The sequence below is a fragment of the Lissotriton vulgaris genome, chromosome 2_1 (assembly GCF_964263255.1).
Source record: "Lissotriton vulgaris chromosome 2_1, aLisVul1.2, whole genome shotgun sequence".
Lineage (NCBI taxonomy): Eukaryota > Metazoa > Chordata > Amphibia > Caudata > Salamandridae > Lissotriton > Lissotriton vulgaris.
The window spans coordinates 1,802,795,542-1,802,814,660 of NC_141687.1; the positions used below are offsets into that span (position 1 = coordinate 1,802,795,542).

Sequence of the window (19,119 nt, forward strand, 5' to 3'; positions counted from 1 at the left end):
TGAAGGAGCCGGAAAGAACAACTGACCTAACTGTCACCCCTGAGGCATGATGGGAAGCCTGGGGTCATGGTTGCCTTAAAGGCACGGTGCCAGTTTTTGTTGAAAATGGTTTCATTTTCTATGCTATTGTTTTTACAATGCAGCCTGAGGGCTAACAATGTCTATTTACAAGCAATTTTCAGGATTTATGAGTGGTCTACTCATTAAAACACAAAGTTCAAAGGTTATTTGACCTAATGTGTTTTCTTTCCTTTTGTTTCCTAAATAATTGCAGTGCATGTATATGTGTTTACATTGTTTTAGCCTCAGTTATGGAGCTGCATTGGTGTGAGAAAAATAATATATGTACATACATATATGTGGAGCGAGATATGTGTTTTTTACATATATATTTTTATATTGTTTCCGGGGTCCCGCACATGGGCGGGAATATTCAGTGCTTATGACTTTGATGAGGATCCCCTGGAAGAGAACTTCAGATCCCACTGCAGAGCCCACATCCGCCTCCTGACGTGATGTAGCAGCAGGATGCAGGAGGCCATCAGACCCAGCAGACGTAGGGCCATCCTGACCGAAACTCGGGATAAAGGCTGAAAGATCGGAATCAGAGCCTGAATATCCCAAACCCGCTGCCCGGGAGGATAAACCCGAAACTGCGCCGAGTCCAGAACCGCTCTGATGAAGAGGAGCTTCTCGGGGGGACTCAGGTGTGACTTCGGCATGTTGACGGAGAACCCCAGCGAATGCAGGAGGTCAGCCGTAGTCTGGAGGTGGGAGACAACTGTTTGGGGCGAGCCCGCCTTCAACAATCAGTCGTCGAGATAGGGCAAGACTGTAACCCCTAATCTGCGCAGATGAGCTGCGACCACCGCCATCACTTTCGTGAACAAACGAGGAGGAGGCCGAAGGGGAGCACGGTAAACTGAAAGTGCTCGTGGCCTACAGTGAACCGCAGGTAACGCCAATGGGCCAGCAGGACGGGAATATGGAAATAACCGTCCTGCAAGTCCAACGCTACCATCCAGTCTCCAGTGTCTAGGGCAGCCAAAACCTGAGCTAATGTCAGAAACTTGAACTTATCCTTCCGGAGGAAGACATTGATGCTCCTGATGCCCCCTTTGCCCTTCTTGGGAACCAGAAAGTAGTGGGAGTAACAACCCCAAACTACTTCTGGGCCAGGAACGCGCTCGATTGCCACCTTGGCCAAGAGGCTCATAACTTCCTCCTGGAGAAGTGGCAAGTGATCCCCCGACATGTGGTGGTACTGCGGTGGCATGGCTGGAGGGGTTGCCTTGAAGGGGAGGGAGTAGCCCATTCGGACCATTTGCAGCACCCACCTGTCCGAAGTGATGGTACGCCAGTGGAGCAGGTGATGGCGAACTCTGCCTCCCACAGGTGTGGAATGAGTCTGAAAGCACGGACTAGGAAGGCTTTGAGGCAGATGCTGCGGGGGCGGATGTGGAATGACCGGCTCTCTGTCCCCCTGCTCCGCCATGGCGGAATGCACGTCCGCGACTACGTTGAGGTTGGTTCTGTGGCTGGACGAACGTGCGGAGGTGCCCCTTCTGTGGCCCCGGAAGGAGCGAAAAGCAGAAGTTTGCTGGCGCTGGGCCGACAGGCCCAAGGACTTGGCCGTAGACCTGGAGTCCTTAAATCGCTCCAGCGCGCTATCTGCTTTGTCGCCAAAGAGGCCACGGCCTTCAAAAGGCATGTCCATGAGAGTGCTCTGGGCATCCCCTGAAAAGTTTGTGGACCTCAGCCAGGTGTGACGACGAATCGCCACAGTTGTTGCAATCGCTCTGCCCAGCGAGTCCGTGGCGTCAAGTCCACATCGAATGGAGTACCGTGTTGCATCCCGCCCCTCAGCAAGAGCCTGGGCGAACCGTGTCCTGGCCTCCTCCGAACACTGGGGCAACACGTCCACCACCGTATCCCACAGAGAGTGGGTGTAACGTTCCAAAAGGCATGCGGTATTAATAGACTGCAATCCTAGACTGGGGGAGAAAAACTGTTTCTTGCCAAACTGTTCCAGCCATTTGGATTCCCAGTCCAGGGGTGCAGTCGGGAAGGCGATTTGGGACGTGGAGGCCTGGATAACCAGACTCTCAGGGGTTGTGTGGGTGGACAGAAAGCAGGGGTCGCGCGGGGCTGGGCGGTGGCGCCGGGCCACATTCCGATCCACAGGAGCGACTGTGGTGGGCTTGGACCCATCAGAACGTCAGTGAGGGCCTCATTAAACTGCAGCAAAGGCTCCGAAGAGCTTACTGGCAGTTAAAGCACCTCGGTGAGGTTAGTCCTCACAGTCGCTGTAGGGGGCTCAAGGCCCAAGGTCTTGGCCGCTTTGTGCAGCACCACAGCATAAGTAGCTTCCGGGGCGTAGGTGAACAACTCACCAGTCTGCGTCGGCGTAGGTGAACAACTCACCAGTCAGCGTCGGAGATGGCACCGATCGGCTCTGGTCAGACGCCGAGCCCGAGCTAAAACCGGGGACGCCGGCGCCAGAGGACAGCGCCGGTGGCAGCTCTGAAGGGATCGGCGTTGGTGGAGTCGTGAGGTCAACCAGCGTCGACCGGGATCCAGGCCTGGATCCCACATGTTCCTGCGGCGCCAAGACAGAAGTAGCCGGCGGCGCTGAGGCGGAAGGGCTAGGACCCCCAGTTGGACCCACGGGCCCCGAAGGCACACCGGCAGGGCCAGGCGGCAGAAAGAGTCCTCATGGCAACAAAGAAGTCTCGAATCTGCTCCAGAGTCGCATTGAGCCCAGGGACCGGAGGGTGTGGGGCACAATGGGACTGCGCGGGCTCTGCCGGCGCCACCTGAACCGTCGGCCGAAGTGTGCGTGACCGGCGAGGGGAGGTCGAAGAACAACTGTGTTTCTTCTACTTTTTTTTGCCATGCCTCGACTTACCCGAGTGCGAGGACTTGGATCCCGACGATCGGTGAGGACTCCGGTTCCGTGACCGGTCCCTCAACTTCCTCCTCGACCAGGACTTCGAGCGGTGCGGAGCCGACTGCCGGAGCTCGAGTAGCTTACGGGAATTCTCCCGCCTAGTCTTCGATGTCAAGGCCTGGCAGTCGTGGCACAACTTGTCATTGTGGTCGGCCCCCAAACAGTAGAGACACCGGGGGTGGTGGTCGGTAACCGACATCAGTCGGTGACAGGCATCACACGGCTTGAAAACGGGCATCCCTACTAGCACCAGAAGTCGAGTCGACTCGAAAAAGATAGACAAAAATGTCCAAAAAGTTAGTTGACTAAGGGTACGCTCTTCCTGCACTTGCTGGTGCGGAAAAAAGGAAAACTGATGTCAGCGCACGAGGGCGTCATCTAAGTACTCCAGCGTCGTCATCCCGGCGTTCACGATGCCAACGTCAGACGCGGAGCCGCAGATGACGCCTACCGACGAGCAGGGGTACTGCTGAAGAAAACTTTCCGGATCCAGTCTGACGCCTGGGGATATTCTAAGGTAAGGAATCTAACACTAATGTGTTTCTTTCAGATGGGAGAGTACGGCCTGGGCCTCTTGCGGGCACTGAGGCAGCACCTGCGCTACCGTATCCCACACAGAGTGGGTGTAATGGCCCAACAGACATGCAGTGTTTACCAACCGCAGTCCTAAACTGGCGGAAGAAAACATTTTCTTCCCAAGGTGGTCCAGCTTTTTTGATTCCCTATCCGGTGGTGCGGTAGGAAAGGCGCCTTTAGAAGGGGAGGCTTGGACCACCAAGCTCTCAGGGGTGCGCGGTGTTGGGAGTGTAAAGTGGGGACGCCCGGGGCCGGGCGGTGCCGTCGGGCGAACGTACCCAAAAGGATGTCAGTGAGGGCTTCATTAAAGAGCAGCAGGGGCTCCGAAGAGCTCACTGCCAGTTGAAGCACCTGTCAGGAGGTTAGTCTTGACTGCAACTGTAGGTAGCTCGCGGTGGAGAGCCTCGGCCGTCCTACCCAACACCACTGCATATGACGCTCTCTCCTAAGTAGCCGCTGGTAGGAGACAACATGCCAAGGTCTGGAGAGGTATCCAGACCACTGTCTTCCCCCAGTTCCTCTCTCCAGTCCTGTTTGTACACCAATTGGTCGGTTAAAGGGTCCCCAGACCCCTCATAGCCCACCTCACCCTCTTCTTGCTGCCAATCTAGTCTCAAAAAGCCAGGGTAGAACAGTGGCACAAAAGTAGCCGCCGAAGTTGGTCCGACTCCGTGTCTACCTCAAGGTGGTGGCCGGGGTCGACGTCGGCTGGGGATACAGCCGCCGCCGGCTGCTGACGTGGTGCCGGTGGAATCTGCACCAGGTGAGTTGTAACGAGGTCAACCAGCACCGCTCCGGATCCAGGCCTGGATCCAAGGGGACCCTGCGGCGTCGAAGCCGCCGCAGAAGGCCCAGGGCCCCCAGCTGAGTCCGGGGGCCCAAAGGTGTGCCATCAGAGTCGGGCCGCCCAAAGAAGGCATGCATTGCTTCGTAGAACTGAAAACTGGGCTGGGGTCACTCCCGGTCCCGGGAAGGGGTGGAAAACCCGGGGCAGACCCTACAGATTCTGCACGCAGAGCCGCAGGAGGGGCACCACCTGCATCCCTCATTGCGTCGGGTGACTGATGGGGAGAAGTCTAAGAGGCACGATGCTTCTTTGACTTTTTTGTGCTTCGACTTACCTGACCCAGAGTGTGAAGGCTTGGAGGAGGAATGGTGTTGGCACCATGAGCAGTTACGCTCTAAACACAGCCTCTCTGGGGCTCCTGGATACTTGCCTTGGGTGGTTCCTTGTGTCCCCAGCTTTTCCGAGTCTTCTGGTCCAATGCCAGACTTTGGTCGCAGTTCACATTCCACTTTTTAAGTATTTGGTTTGGTATCCTCCTAGAGACAACTGTGTATTTGTGCTTACTTACCGGTCTACCTTTGAAATATTGTGTGTATTGTGTTCATATGTCCGGTTAGGAGAACTTTCTATGGTTGTCTAGGACCTCTAAAATCACTGTAAGGGTCGTCTGGATTAGCGCACGGTGCTTCACTTAAATCAGTGTGCACCATATACTAAGACAGCCTCCTACAAGTCGGTTTAGTAAAATAAGTATAAAGCTAATTCCCCTACATCGCACACAAGGCATGGAATGACCTTCCTCAACACATCAGAGCCTCCTACTCACACGTTGATTTCCACGAGAAGCTGAAGACTTGGCTCTTAAAATATTTCCTTGGGGACCACACACCTACACAAGCTGCTCAACTGCATGAATACCCTCTCTGTGGTTAGTGTGCTATACAAATTAATATAAATAAAATGTTTGCAAAAACATTAACATAATAAACAAACTGTTTCACATCGTACATACAGGCCCTTATTTTTTGTAATGTTACTGAAGTGGACAGTAGTAGTAATATTTTAAAAGAGTAGTTACCTGAACTAATGCAGACAGCAGATCTACATTTCGAAATATTGTCAGCCAAAAATCTGGGACTCCTTTGTGATGTGCCTCGTTTTTTGTTTCTTCTATAATTGATGCCTTTGTTTTCAAGGATTCCTGAAAAATAACATACACAATCTAAGTTAGAAGAATGTATGTAATTTAAAAACAGGAAAATGCTACTTACCAGTATGCATCTGTAATTGGCATGTAGAGCTGCAGAGTTGTACACTATGCATAGATCGCCATCTGGTGTTGGGCTCGGATGCCTACACTTTGTTGTTGTCTTGGAAGAGTCTTTTGTAGTCACGAGATAGTTGACTACTCCTTTGGACGATAGTGCGCATGGGCATCAACTCCAGCGTTAGATTGTTTTTCGCCATGATGGGAAATGATTGAGTCAGTAAGAAGTAAGAGATGTCAATGTGAATGTATCTAATTAAGATAATACTGGAACAGATACAGGTTCCGGGGAGGCGGGTGGGCGTGTACAACTATGCAGCTCTACATGCCAAGAACAGATGCATACTGGTAAGTAACATTTTCCGTTCGAGGCATATGAGCTGCAGATTTTACACTATGCATAGACCGTACAGCAGTGTCTCCCCCAGCGGTGGTAACTTGTATCTGTTGCAGTGGTTTGAAACAGTGTTTTAAGAACAGCCTGGCCTACAGAAGCCTGTTGTTTAGCCTGCACGTCAACACAATAGTGTTTGGTGAAGGTGTGTGGTGTAGACCATGTTGCTGCTTTACATCTGTCATCTAAGGGAATGTTTCCTAAGAATGCCATGGAAGCCCCGAGTTTGCGCGTTGAACGCACTCTAGGGGGAATTGTTAATGTGTGTTTAGCCTTTTGGTAGCATATTTGAATGCATTTAACTATCCACCTGGCGATCCCAGCTTTTGAGATGGGGTTACCTTTATGAGGCGGGGAGAAGGCTACAAACAGTTGTTTTGTTTTTCGAAAGGGTTTAATCCTGTCAATGTAATAAAGTAGTGCTCTTTTGACATCTAGTGTGTGAAGAGCTCTTTCTGCCACAGAGTCTGGGTTTTGGAAAAACACAGGTAATTCAACTGACTGGTTAAGATGAAAACCAGTAATGGCTTTGGGAAGGAATTTTGGATTTATTCTGAGAACCACTTTGTTACGATGTATTTGTAAGAATGGTTCTTGTATGGTTAAAGCCTGGATCTCACTTACCCTTCTGAGATAGGTAATTGCGACAAGGAAAGCTACTTTCCATGTGAGGAACAGAAGTTCACATTTATGTAGAGGTTTAAATGGGGGACCCATGAGCCTTGTAAGAACTATGTTTAAATTCCACACCGGAGAGGGTGGTAGTCTGGGAGGAATTGTTCTTTTAACGTCCTCCATAAAGGTTTTAATTGCAGGTACTCTAAATAGTGACAAGTGTTGTCGGTTTTGTAAATAAGCAGCAAGTGCTGCTAGATGTAATTGTATGGATGAATATGCTAGATTACATATTTGCAAGTGTAGCAAGTATCAAATGGAAGCATCCAGCGGATCAATATGATTGTTATTGCAATAGATCACAAATCTTTTGCATTTTGCTGTATTGCAAGCTGTAGTAGGAGGGCGTCTGGCTTCTTTAATGATGTTCATACAGTCCGGTGGAAGGTTAAGATAACCGAACTCTAGGACTTCAGGAGACAAATCGCTAGATTCTGTTGACCTGGATCGGGGTCCCTTATCTCTCCATGGTTCTGCGTTAGCAATGTTGGGGAGAGGCGTAGTTTTTTGTGTGGAACTACGGAGAGTTCCACTAGTGTTGTGAACCACGGTTGGCGTGCCCATGTGGGAGCCAACAGGATCATCTTGAGAGACTTGTCTGAGCTTGCGTACTACTAGGGGAATCAGCGTACGCAAATCTGCCTGACCAGTTCATCCATATTGCATTGCCTTTGGACAACGGGTGTGGAAACCTAGCGGAGAAGTTTGGGCATTTTGCATTTGCGTTTGTTGCGAATAGATCTGTCTGGTTGACCCCACATTTGGAAAAATGGTTGAAGAACTAGAGGATGAAGTTCCCATTCGTGTATCTGCTATGTCTGCCGACTTAGGAGATCCACAATCTGATTGTGAACTCCTGGAATATGTTCTGCCATCACTTGTACTTGGAATGCTTTTAATGCTAGAAATATTGCAAGTAATTCTAGGTGATTGATATGGAGCAGTTTTTGTTGAGTGGTCCATTTACCTTGAAATGTATGGTTTAGGAGATGGGCTCCCCAACCGGTGAGTGATGCGTGTGCTGTTAGCACTATCTGTGGAACTGGCTCGAGGTATAGCCGCCCTTTGGACGGGTTTTGTGTGTTCCACAACTGCAGAGAGAGATGCAAGCGGCTGTCCATCAACACCAGATCTGTTGTCTTTGAGCCCAGTTCCACTGACGCACAAGTTACTTACCTTCTGTAACGATATATATCTGTAAGAAACAGTAGTTAGTATTAGATTCCTTACCTTAGAATATCTCCAGGCGTCAGACTGGATCCAGAAAATGTTGCGTAGCAGTACCCCTGCGCGTCGGTAGGCGTCGTCTGCAGTTCCGTGTCCGTCGTCGGCACCAGGATGACGTCGGAGTACTTAGACTCCACCCTCGTGCGCTGACGTCAGTTCTTATACATAGCTTTTCCGCGCCAGAAACGCAGCGCCATGATAAAAACCAACACTGGTGCCATGAAACTAGGGCCCTGAGAGGGAATGACCTTAACCCTAGATATCGGTTCGCAGAACGGGGAGGATGGTTGGGGCGGTAAGGAATCTAATACTAACTACTGTTTATTACAGATATATCGTTACCGAAGGAAAGTAACTTGTGCATCTGAAAGAAACAGGTTAGCATTAGATTCCTTACCTTAGAATGGATACTCCAGCAATACCAACCCCGGTGGTGGGTTTGCAAACCACTGATCACACCAGAAAGTCCTGTAGAACGGAAAGGCCAGAAAAGCCATCTCTCAGGACTTGGCTGTCCAGGCAGTAGTGTCTTTCAAACATGTGCAGCGAGGCCCAGGTAGCTGCCTGACAGATGTCCTGCAAGGGGACTACCCGACCCAGGGCAGTAGTCGCCGCCATGGCCCGAGTGGAATGGGCCCTCAGACCAACAGCAGGCTCCTTTTTAGCCAAAGAGTAGCATACCTTGATGCACAACACGACCCACCGAGAGATGGTCTGCTTGTGCACCGCCCGACCTTTCTTAGCGCCCAAGTAACCAACAGAGAGTTGGTCATCCACCCGGAACTGGCGTGTGCAATCCAAATAGAATGAGAGCGCACGTTTTGGGTCCAGACGCTGGAGCCTCTCTTCCTCTTTCGAGGGAGGCGGAAAGAAGGTGGGCAAGGTGATGGACTGCCCGATGTGGAAGGCTGTGACTACCTTGGGCAGGAAAGAGGGTCTCGTCCGCAACACAACTTTGTCCGGATGGACAGAATGGAAAGGAGGTTTAGAGGAAAGAGCCTGGAGCTCAATCACCCTCCTGGCAGAGGTGATGGCAACCAGGAATGCAGTCATGAGAGTAAGGAGACAGGAGGACAGTTATGAAGTGGCTCGAAAGGAGCACACATCAGGTAAGTCAGAACAAGGTTCAAGTTCCACTGAGGCATCACAAAAGGAACAGGAGGAAACATATGAGTGATGCCCTTCAAAAACCTATTTACAACTGGGGACTTGAACAAAAAGGGCTGATCAGGGAGCCTTACAAAAAGGGCTGATCAGGGAGCCTTAAGAAGGCAGAAATAGCAGAGAGGTAGCCCTTGATAGTGCCCAGAGCAGAGCCCTGCTGGGCAAGAGAAAGATGAACGAGGAGAACCTCTGAAAGAGGGGCAGAATGGGGATCCACAGCCTTTGCTGTGCACCATACCACAAATTTGTTCCACCTAAAGGCGTATACCGATTTTGTGGAGGGACGCCTGGCTGCCAGAATCACATTACAGACTTCAGGAGGAAAGTCAAATGGCCTCACCTGCCGCCGCTCAATCTCCACGCATGTAATTGGAGACTGGACAGGTTCGGTGGAGGACAGTCCCCTGCTGCTGTGACAGAAGGTCCTCCTGAAGAGGCAGACTAATCGGGGGATCGACAGACATGCCGAGTAGCTCGGGATACCAGTATCTTCGTGCCCAGTCCGGAGCCACAAGTATAACTTGGGCCCGGTCGCGTCTGATCTTCTTCAGCACTCTGGGCAGAAGTAGTATAGGCGGAAAGGTGTACAACGGACCGCAGCTCCACTCGCGACAAAAAGCGTATCCGAGCAATGCTGCCTTGGAAAATCCAACGCGCAGAACTGATGACATTGCGCGTTCTCTTCGGTGGCGAATAGATCTAACCAAGGCTCTCCCCACTGCTGAAAGAGGCCTTGCTCCACGTCCGAGTTCAGACGCCATTCGTGATCCATCATGCACCGACGGCTGAGTTTGTCCGCCCTGGCGTTCAGGGAACCTGCCAGGTGTTGAACCACCAGGGTCACGCCCTGATGTTCCAGCCACTGCCAGAGGCGCAGAGCCTCTTGGCATAGGGTCCACGACCCCACCCCGCCCTGTTTGTTGCAGTACCACATGGCGGTGGTTTTGTCCGTGAATACCTGCACTACACTCCCCCGGACAGAGGGGAGGAATGCCTTCAGTGCAAGCCGGATCGGCCGCAGCTCTAGAAGGTTGATGTGGAGCCGGGACTCCGACGGAGACCAGAGGCCTCTGATCTCCACCTCTCCCATGTGGCCCCCCCCAGCCCTGGAGAGACGCGTCCGTTACAACTACGTGCTCCGGTTGGGGTAGGGAGAGGGATCTGCCGTTGACCCAATCGCGGTCCGTGAGCCACCACTGCAACTGTCCTGCAGTGCCCTCCGAGATCAAGACATGGTCAGACAAGTTGCCCTGATGCGGGCCCACTGAAACTTCAGGTCTCACTGCAGAGCCCGCATCCGCCACCTGGCGTGATGCACCAGAAGGATGCAGGAGGCAATTAGCCCCAGAAGCCGCAGCGTCAACCTGACCGAGACTCGGGATAACGGCTGAAAGATCGGAATCAGAGCCTGAATATCCTGAACCCGCTGTTCGGGAGGATAAACCCGAAACTGCGCAGAGTCTAGAACCGCTCCAATGAAGAGGAGCTTCTGAGAGGGACACAGGTGTGACTTCAGCACATTGATGGAGAACCCCAGCAGGTGCAGGAGGTCGGCCGTAGTCTGGAGGTGGCTGACGACTGTCTGGGACGAGCCCGCCTTCAACAACCAGTCGTCGAGGTAGGGGGAAGACTGAAACCCCTAACCTGCGCAGATGAGCTGCGACCACCGCCATCACTTTCGTGAACACCCGTGGGGCGCTGGTAAGGCCGAAGGGGAGCATGGTAAACTGAAAGTGCTCGTGGCCTTCCGTGACCTGCAGGTAACGCCGGTGGGCCGGCAGGACGGGAATGTGAAAATAAGCATCCTGCAAGTCCAACGCTACCATCCAGTCTCCCGGGCAGCTAAGATCTGAGCCAGTGTCAGCATCTTGAACCTCTCCTTCCTGAGGAAGCTGTTGATGTTCCGCAGGTCCAAGATAGAGCGTAGGCCCCCTTTGCCCTTCTTGGGAACCAGAAAGTAGTGGGAGTAACAACCACACCCTACTTCTGGCCCAGGAACGTGCTTGATGGCCCCCTTGGCCAAGAGGGCCTAAACTTCCTCTCGCAGAAGATTCAAGTGATCCCCCGACACTCGGTGGTACTGCAGTGGCTTGGCTGGAGGGGTCGCCTCGAAGGGGAGGGAGTAGCCCCTTCAGACGATTTGCAGCACCAACCTATCGGAAGTGTTGTTGCGCCAGTGAAGGAGGTGATGGCGAACCCTGCCTCCCACTGGCGTCATGTGGGCCTGAAAGCTCGGACTAGGAAGGTTTTGAGGCGGATGCTGCGGGGTGGATGTGGACTGGCTTCACCGTTGTCCCCGGGCACCGCCATGGCAGTTACCACGTCCGCCACTGTGCTGGATGTTAGTCTGCGGCCTGTGGCTGGCAGGACGTGTGAGGCGCCCCTGCCTTGGCCGCGAAAGGCAGCAGGTTGCTGGCGCGGGGCCCGACAGGCCCAAGGACTTGGCCGTAGCCCTGGAGTCCTTAAAGTGCTCGAGCGTACTGTCTGCCTTGTCGCCAAAGAGGCGACGGCCATCAAACAGCATGTCCATAAGGGTGTTTTGGACATCAGCCGAAAAGTTGGCGGTCCTCAGCCAGGCGTGGCGATGAATCGCCACTGTTGTTGCCATCGCTCTACCTAGCGAGTCCGTTGTATCCAGTCCACACCGGATGGAATACCGTGCCGCATCTCGACCCTCCACTAGGGCTTGGGCGAGTTTAGTCTAGGCCTCCTCCGGACATTGTGGCAGCACGGCCGCAATCGTGTCCTACAGAGAGTGGGTATAACGTCCCAAGAGGCACGCGGTGTTAACGGACCGCAACTCCAATCTTAGTGAGGAGAACATCTTCTTGCCATACTGTTCGTACCTCTTGGATTCCCGATCGGGGGGAGCCGTCGGGAATGCGGTCTGGGAGTTAGAGGCCTGGATGACCAGGCTCTCGGGGGTGGGGTGGGTGGACAGGAAGCAAGGGTCGCTCGGAGCTGGGCGGTGGCGTCTTGCCATGTTCCTATCTACAGGGGGGCCTGTAGCTGGCCTGGACCAGGTGCCCAGAAGTACTTCCGATAAGGCCTCATTAAACTGCAGCAGAGGCTCCGAAGAGCTTGCCTGCAGTTTAAGGACCTCAGTGAGGAGGTTAGTCCTCACGGCTGAGACGGGGAGTTCAAGGGATAAGGTCTTAGCTGCCTGCATCAACATCACACTATAGGCAGCCCCCTCCTCCGTAGCCACGGTAGGAGGGGAGACAAAACCAGTGTCCGGCGAAGTGTCCACACCACTGGCATCCCCAAGCTCACCTGCCCAGTCCTGATAAGACTGGCATCACGTGCCAGAGGGTCCTCAGACCACTACCAATCCTCCTCACCACCCATCTCTTGATACTTAGGGTCAAAGGATGGGGTCGGGTCAATGAAGTAAAAATCTCCTAGCGGCGTCGAATGCGGCGCCGGACCCGAATCGAGGGTAGGACCGGGGACGACGTTGTCCGGGAACGGCGTCGGGGGGGGACAACCTGGGGGCTGGCGCCGGCGAGGTCCTAAGGTCGACCGGCGACGACCCGGATCCGGAACCGGATCCAGTGGGACCCTTCAGCGTCGGGACCGAAGTCGCCGGGGCCGAAGCACCTGGCCCGCTTGGGCATCCAGTCAGGGCCGCATGGCCCAAAGGCACCGCGAACCCGACAGGGGAGCGAGCGACCTCATGGCCATGAGGAAGACCTTGATCTCCTACGGCGTTGCGGCCTGCTTCATACCCGCCGGTCCCTGGGCAGAACGCGACGCCGCAGGAGATCGAGGCCTTCCTCATGGCCATGAGGTCGCTCGCTCCCCTGTCGGGTTCGCGGTGCCTTTGGCAGAGCCGCGTGGGCGGTGTCACCCGAACCCCCGGCCGCGATGCGCGAGGGTCGGGTGGGTGGCAGGGGGGGGGGGGGGAGTCCGAAGAGCGATGTCGCCTCTTTGACTTCTTGTGCCTCTTACCTGAGGAATTGGAGCCCGAGGAATGGTGTCGACTCCCGGAGCTTGAACGGCGCGGGCCGACTGCCGGAGCTCGAGGCGCTTGCGGGACCACTCCTGCCTAGCCTTCGATGTCAAGGCCCAGCAGTCGGAGCACGACTTGTTGTCGTGGTCGGGCCTCAGGCAATTAAGACACCGGCGATGGGGGTCGGTAACCTACATCAGTCGGCTGCAGTCGACGCAGGGTTTAAACCCGGGCATCCCTACTGGCAACGTCGGAGTCGAGAGACTTCGAAAGATGATCAAAAAAGATCCAAAAAGTTTAGTCAAAAAATTACTAAAGGGTACCACTTTCTCCGGACATGCGCTTGCTGGCGCGGAAAAAAGAAGAACTGACATCAGCTCGCGAGGGCGGCGTCCAAGTACTCCGACTACGTCATCCCGGAGCCAACGACGCAAACGACGGACACGGAGCCGCAGACGACGCCTACCGACGCGCAGGGGTACTGCTATGCAACATTTTCTGGATCCAGTCTGACGCCTGGGGATATTCTAAGGTAAGAAATCTAGTACTAACCTGTTTCTTTCAGATGTGCTAGGTATTCCTAAAGGGCGCATCTGAAGTCTTGCAATGAAGTACGATAAAGTCGAAAGAGGCCATCATTCCTATGGGTTGCATGAATACCCTTGCTGGGAGGGAGTGCTGTGGTTGAAATTTGGTGATTAGGCCTTGCATACTGGCTATCCTGGCTGGATTGGGATATGCCAGATCTCTGGAGGGGTCTACTGTGGCCCCTAGATACTGATGTATGTGGGAGGGCTGACGATTTGACTTGGGATAGTTTACTGTGAATCCCAAGCGGTGTAGCAGCTGGATGGTTTGAGGAGTGTTATTAACACACTGGTTGAATGACTTGGCTTTTATTAGCCAGTCGTCGAAATATGGAAAGACATGGATTTGTTGTCTTAAGTGTGCTGCTACCACGGGAAGGCACTTTGGGAACACTCTAGGTGCGGTGGTCATCCCGAATGGAAGGACTTTGAACTGATAGTATTGTCCGTCCACTAAGAACCTTAGAAACTTCCTGTGAGCAGGGTGTATGGGTATGTGGAAACGGAGGTCCTTGAGATCTAGTATGGCAAGGAAGTCGCCTTGTTGCAGCAGTGGGAGGACCTGTTTGAAAGTGATCATATGAAAATAATCTGACTGTATATAGAGATAGAGGGGTCTGAGATCGAGTATTAGCCTTAGGGTCCCGTTCTTTTGGGGATTAGGAAATACAGCGAATAAACCCCTGTTCCTTGATGCTGCATGCTTTTGAAGCAGCGAGAGAACCTCTTGTTTTAAGAGTGTGAGGTGTTCCGTGGACCTTGGACGCTGTTTGGGTGGTATGGTGGGCGGGGTTGCTGTAGGTTCCAGGCAGTAACCATACTGGATAATTTGTCTTACCCACTTATCTGTTGTGATGGAAATCCAGACAGGTAGAAACTGTGAGAGTCTTCCCTGGACCGGAGTTGAATAGTCTGGAGGGAGTGGAGGGAAGTCACTGTTTATTAGTTTAAGGGGGGGGGGGCGAGTGTTGTTACTGCGGCCTCTCCTTTTGTTATTTCCCCTGTATCTGCCTCTAAAATATCCTCTGTTGGGGGATGTTTGCGTGATGTTTGCGTGATGTTTTTGTAGGAAGAGGAGGCGGTGTCTGTTGCAATGTTTTTAGATGCTCCTCTATAGAAAGAGTGACATAAGGACCCACGTGTGAATGGAGACTGTAATGCTCCCATGGATTTAGCAGTCTCTGTGTCCTTTTTCATCTTTTCTAGAGTGTTGTCTACAGCCGGTTCAAAATGTTGTTCCTGATTGAACGGCTGGTTGAGGATAATTATTTGTCCCTCCTGTATAAAACCTGAAATGTGTATCGAGGCATGTCGTCTGAGTATCACACTAGTGTTAATGGACCTAGAGGCTATGTCTGCTGCATCAAGGGCATAATTGATTGATGCGTTGGTTATTAATTTGCCCTCTTGAATTAAATCATTTGCCTGGGTTTTGTATTATTCAGGTAAATGTTGTAATAGGGTTTCTAGTCGTCATAGTGAGCCATATCGTACCTAGCAAGTAATGCTTGGGTGTTGGCTATGCGCCAATGATTAGCTGCTTGGGCAGCAACTCTCTTGCCAGAGGAATCTAACAACTTAGATTCCTTATCCGGAGGTGGTACGTCACCGGAGGTTTGAGAGTTGGCGCGTTTCCTAGCATGAGTTACTACTAGTGAATCTAAGGGTAGCTGCCCTTTGATCTAGGTGGGATCATCTGGAGCAGGTTTATATTTTTTGTCAATCCTGGGATTGAGAATTCTAGCTCTTACTGGGCATTTGAATATGTCTGGGGCATGTTTAATTACCCCTTTTAGAATTGGTAAGATTTGGACAGTTTTCTCCGACTGTTCAAAGGTGTCTAGAAGGAAGTCCTCGTCTGCAGGGTCTGAATGCATGTGAACACCATGGTAGACAGCAGCTTTATTTACAAGCTGACCAAAGCCAATATTGTCATCTGGGGGAGATGGTTTAGTTGGATATGGCTGGGGATTAGGGAGGTCTGGGGGATCAATTGGGTCATCTTAATCATCCCAATCATTATGTGGTGTGTCCATGTCATCATCAGGGTCAGTGAAAGGGTCACTGTTGCCTCCAGCACCCCCCATTATCATCATAATCATCCTGTGGTGGTGAATAAGGTGGGAGTTTTGGAGGCTGTGGAGGAGAGACAGGTTTTGGAGGAAGAACAGGCAGAGGAGGAAGAACAGGAGAAGAGGGTCTTATAGGTGAAGTGGCACAGTCTTTTTTTCTTTACAGGCACGGCAGGAGTGTCTGGTGTGTCCAGCTTCCTTTAGTTGTGTGGAATAGTAGCCACATGCCCTGTTTCGGGGTCTATATGGAGTTTTTTCTGCTTGGGACGACAGAATCTGGTCCAAAATGTTCTTCCTCTTCGGTGACCGCTTTCGGTACCAACTTTTTCGGGTTCGAGCGGGATTTGGATTTCGGCTCAACGGCCTTAAAAGGTGGTTTGGGGTCCTTTAGCTTGGCTGCGGAGACGGAAATCTTTTTTGGTTCCGAAGACTTTGGCTTGGGAATCGATGATTTTTCTTTCAGCGTTGAGGTGGTCAGTGCAGACTTCTTTTTGGGAGTAGGTTGCACTCCCGTCTTTGGAGCCGAAGGCTCCTGATAGACACTGATATGTGGAGCCGGGCCCGAGGGCGGGGCTTCTGAAGCTTGTTTTCGGTCACGACTGGGGCCAGCAGGTGATGTCTTGACCAGCGTCTTCTTTTTTTTCGGGTGGAGTTGGAATAGGGGCAGTTGTACTCCTTTGTTGACCAGGAGTGATGTGGTCATATGAGTCTGAGTCGTCTGCTTCGGACATGATTTCCAGGTCCTCAGAAACCTCCTCCGGGACATCAGGGCCTTTGTCGAAGATGTCCACTGGTGCAGGAGTGTCGTCGGGCCCAGCGATCACAAATGGTTTTCTTAAGTCGAAAAGAGACGCAGGCCTGGCAATTGTTCTGGTTGTGTTCGGGCGAGAGACACAGGTTAAAGACCTTGTGATGTTCACAGTGTGGGAATTTCGCTCCACACTGGGGGCATTTTTTGAATGGAGTCCTTTCCATGAGCTGTGGGCCCGAACTGCGTCGATAGGCCCAGCGGCCCTCGTCGATGACTGGAATTGAGTAGTTAAGATGTGCGTCGAAGACCATGCGATCGACAACAATACCCTCGAGTTGCAGATAGTTTGGGCGTCGAAAAGGTTTGGAAATACAGCACTGAACCGGAGCGTAAAAGTTACATCCGAACCCAATGGCGGAAAAAATCAATCTAACGATGGAGTCGATGCCTATGAGCATGATCGTCCAATGGAGGAGTCACCTATCTTGTGACTACAAAAGACTCTTCCAAGACAACAACAAAGTGCAAGCATCCGAGCCCAACACCAGATGGCGATCTATGCATAGTGTACAATCTGCAGCTCATATTCCTCGAACACATCTTTAGATAAATCTTAAAGTAAGAGTGCTAAACCACCTCAGAAGTTCAAAATATTCACCTCTTCTCTATTTAAATCATCCTGCCACATGGGAAATCCTCAAACCACAGATTTAGTAGATATACACTCCACTCTTAGCAGATAAAAAGACTTCTGCACAAATGCACTTTGCACAATAGTTTTAACATCTTATCAGTGACAGCTTAAAGCAACTACCAATGTAGGAGACACACAATCCTCATTACATTTTTTATAGTTAACTCAACTGTGAGTATCAACCTTACACAAGAGGAATATTATAATAGTAAATACATATTAAGTCTAAACAGTATATGTCAATGTTCAGTATCATCTACAACTTCATTCAGTAAGCTATCACGAACATGTATTGATGCTTGCAAGAAGTAACCAGTTACTATTAAGTGAATTGTGGCAATTAAGTGCAGTTCTTTATTTTATTGTGCGACTCTATGATCCATACACATTACTTGAGACAAACACCATTCCTCACAGAAGCATGAGATAACCAAACAGGAGTCACAAGAGGCCAAGGAACACACATGGTAAACACACATTTAACTATATTCAACACATAGAATAAACTACATCCCTGGCAATTGCCTAGAGAGACTCTAAAGAGCAAGCTGGAAAGTAGACCTCTTTATCACAGGATGATTTTAGGTTTTCACTGTCTCCCTTGCCTGCCTATGAGGAAGCAGACTCTGATCACCAGCAGAATAATGTGGACACGTCCTGCCTCTGTTTTTTTTTAAAGTTACTTACCTTCAGTAATGCTCCTTCTAGTGGATCCCCTTTCTCACCTACAGAATATCCAACAAGTGCCAGATGAATCCAGAAGTTTCCACAGCAGTGCTCCCGCGTGCTGTGGTTTGGCTCCATGTTGATTTAGTTCTGCCCCGGAAGTAATGAAGCGTAGCCTCATATAAGCATTACCTCTTTGCACCAACGTCAGTGCCTTTCTGGACTCTTTCTGCAACCTTGGATGCAGACCACAGAATAACTGGAGATAACAGTGTGTAGGTTCTTTAACTAGTTACCTTTTTATATCTCAAAAAGAGACAATTTACAGAATGGGGCAGAGGGAGGGGATTGAGGATCTGCATATAGCTACAGTATCCACCAGAAAGAGCACTACTGAAGGTTGTTCTGATGGGTACTTTTAACCACAGATTATTCACCAATAAAACAGGAAACAAAGAAGTACCTCCCAAGATGGAGGACCTGTGGAGTAGACACAGACAAAAAAGTCCTGTAGAACCTATTGGACGAAATGCCATTCTCCTTGGATGCCCATGCAGCACCCTGACAGATGTACCAACGCAGTGGAGGAGAAAAGGGATGGATGAGATGGCTTGAATTATTCACAGCCAGTGGTAATCACTGGGGTCACATCCCAGCCCATAGTTCTTTTGCACATCGTACCACTGCAGTTTGGTCCAACCCATAAGCAAATCACTAAACAGGAACACATGCAATCCAGGACTGGTGTCGCCCTACTGCCACTGAAGTCGAGCAATATATTGCTGATGAGTTGTGTGAAACTGGTCCTGGGTTGCTTGTATTTCAGTTCAGGAGGGCCTAGCTTGGTAGTTCGGCATGGACTGTTTTAATTGGAGCGGGTCAAGACTGATTTCCAGAGGCTGCTTCTTGGCCAATGAATACCAAAATATAGAGTGAGCGCTAGTTACCCCGCATCACATGGGCTAAAACATATATAAATAAATAGGGGTTGTAATGCAGGGATGAATACATGTCATCTTGTTTGTCCTGTGATTACCCTAATTAAACACTGGCAATCTCTGCATGATTCCTGCAAATTTATTTTAGACACAAATTAAGCTTACAGTTCACACTTACAGTGAATACCTGGATTCTTCAATGTTGTCAAATGAAACAGATAGACACACAACAACAATTCACTGTATTGCACATAAAACACATCAAATAAACCACATATGTATAAGGAACAATTAACACAAAACATTTACACATACATAAAACATGAACAAGGCGGGTGCTCACCGCCGAAACGCGTCAAGCAGCCTAATGAGTGAATAAAACTTATTTGGGATCATCTATTTCACGGAGTCAGTGCCTT

The 19,119-nt window shown here is 51.0% G+C and overlaps 1 protein-coding gene across 11 annotated transcripts in view; it reads right to left on the reverse strand.

Annotated features, from left to right (window-relative positions):
- The window catches only part of NAP1L4 (nucleosome assembly protein 1 like 4), a 1,422,554-nt gene that overhangs the window by 793,454 nt on the left and 609,981 nt on the right, over positions 1-19,119 (reverse strand). For all 11 annotated transcript variants that reach the window (XM_086957864.1, XM_086957862.1, XM_086957858.1 and 8 more), the window contains one exon: positions 5,392-5,514. In XM_086957864.1, coding sequence (XP_086813990.1) covers positions 5,392-5,514 — 123 coding nt within the window. The remainder of the gene's footprint in view (positions 1-5,391; positions 5,515-19,119) is intronic.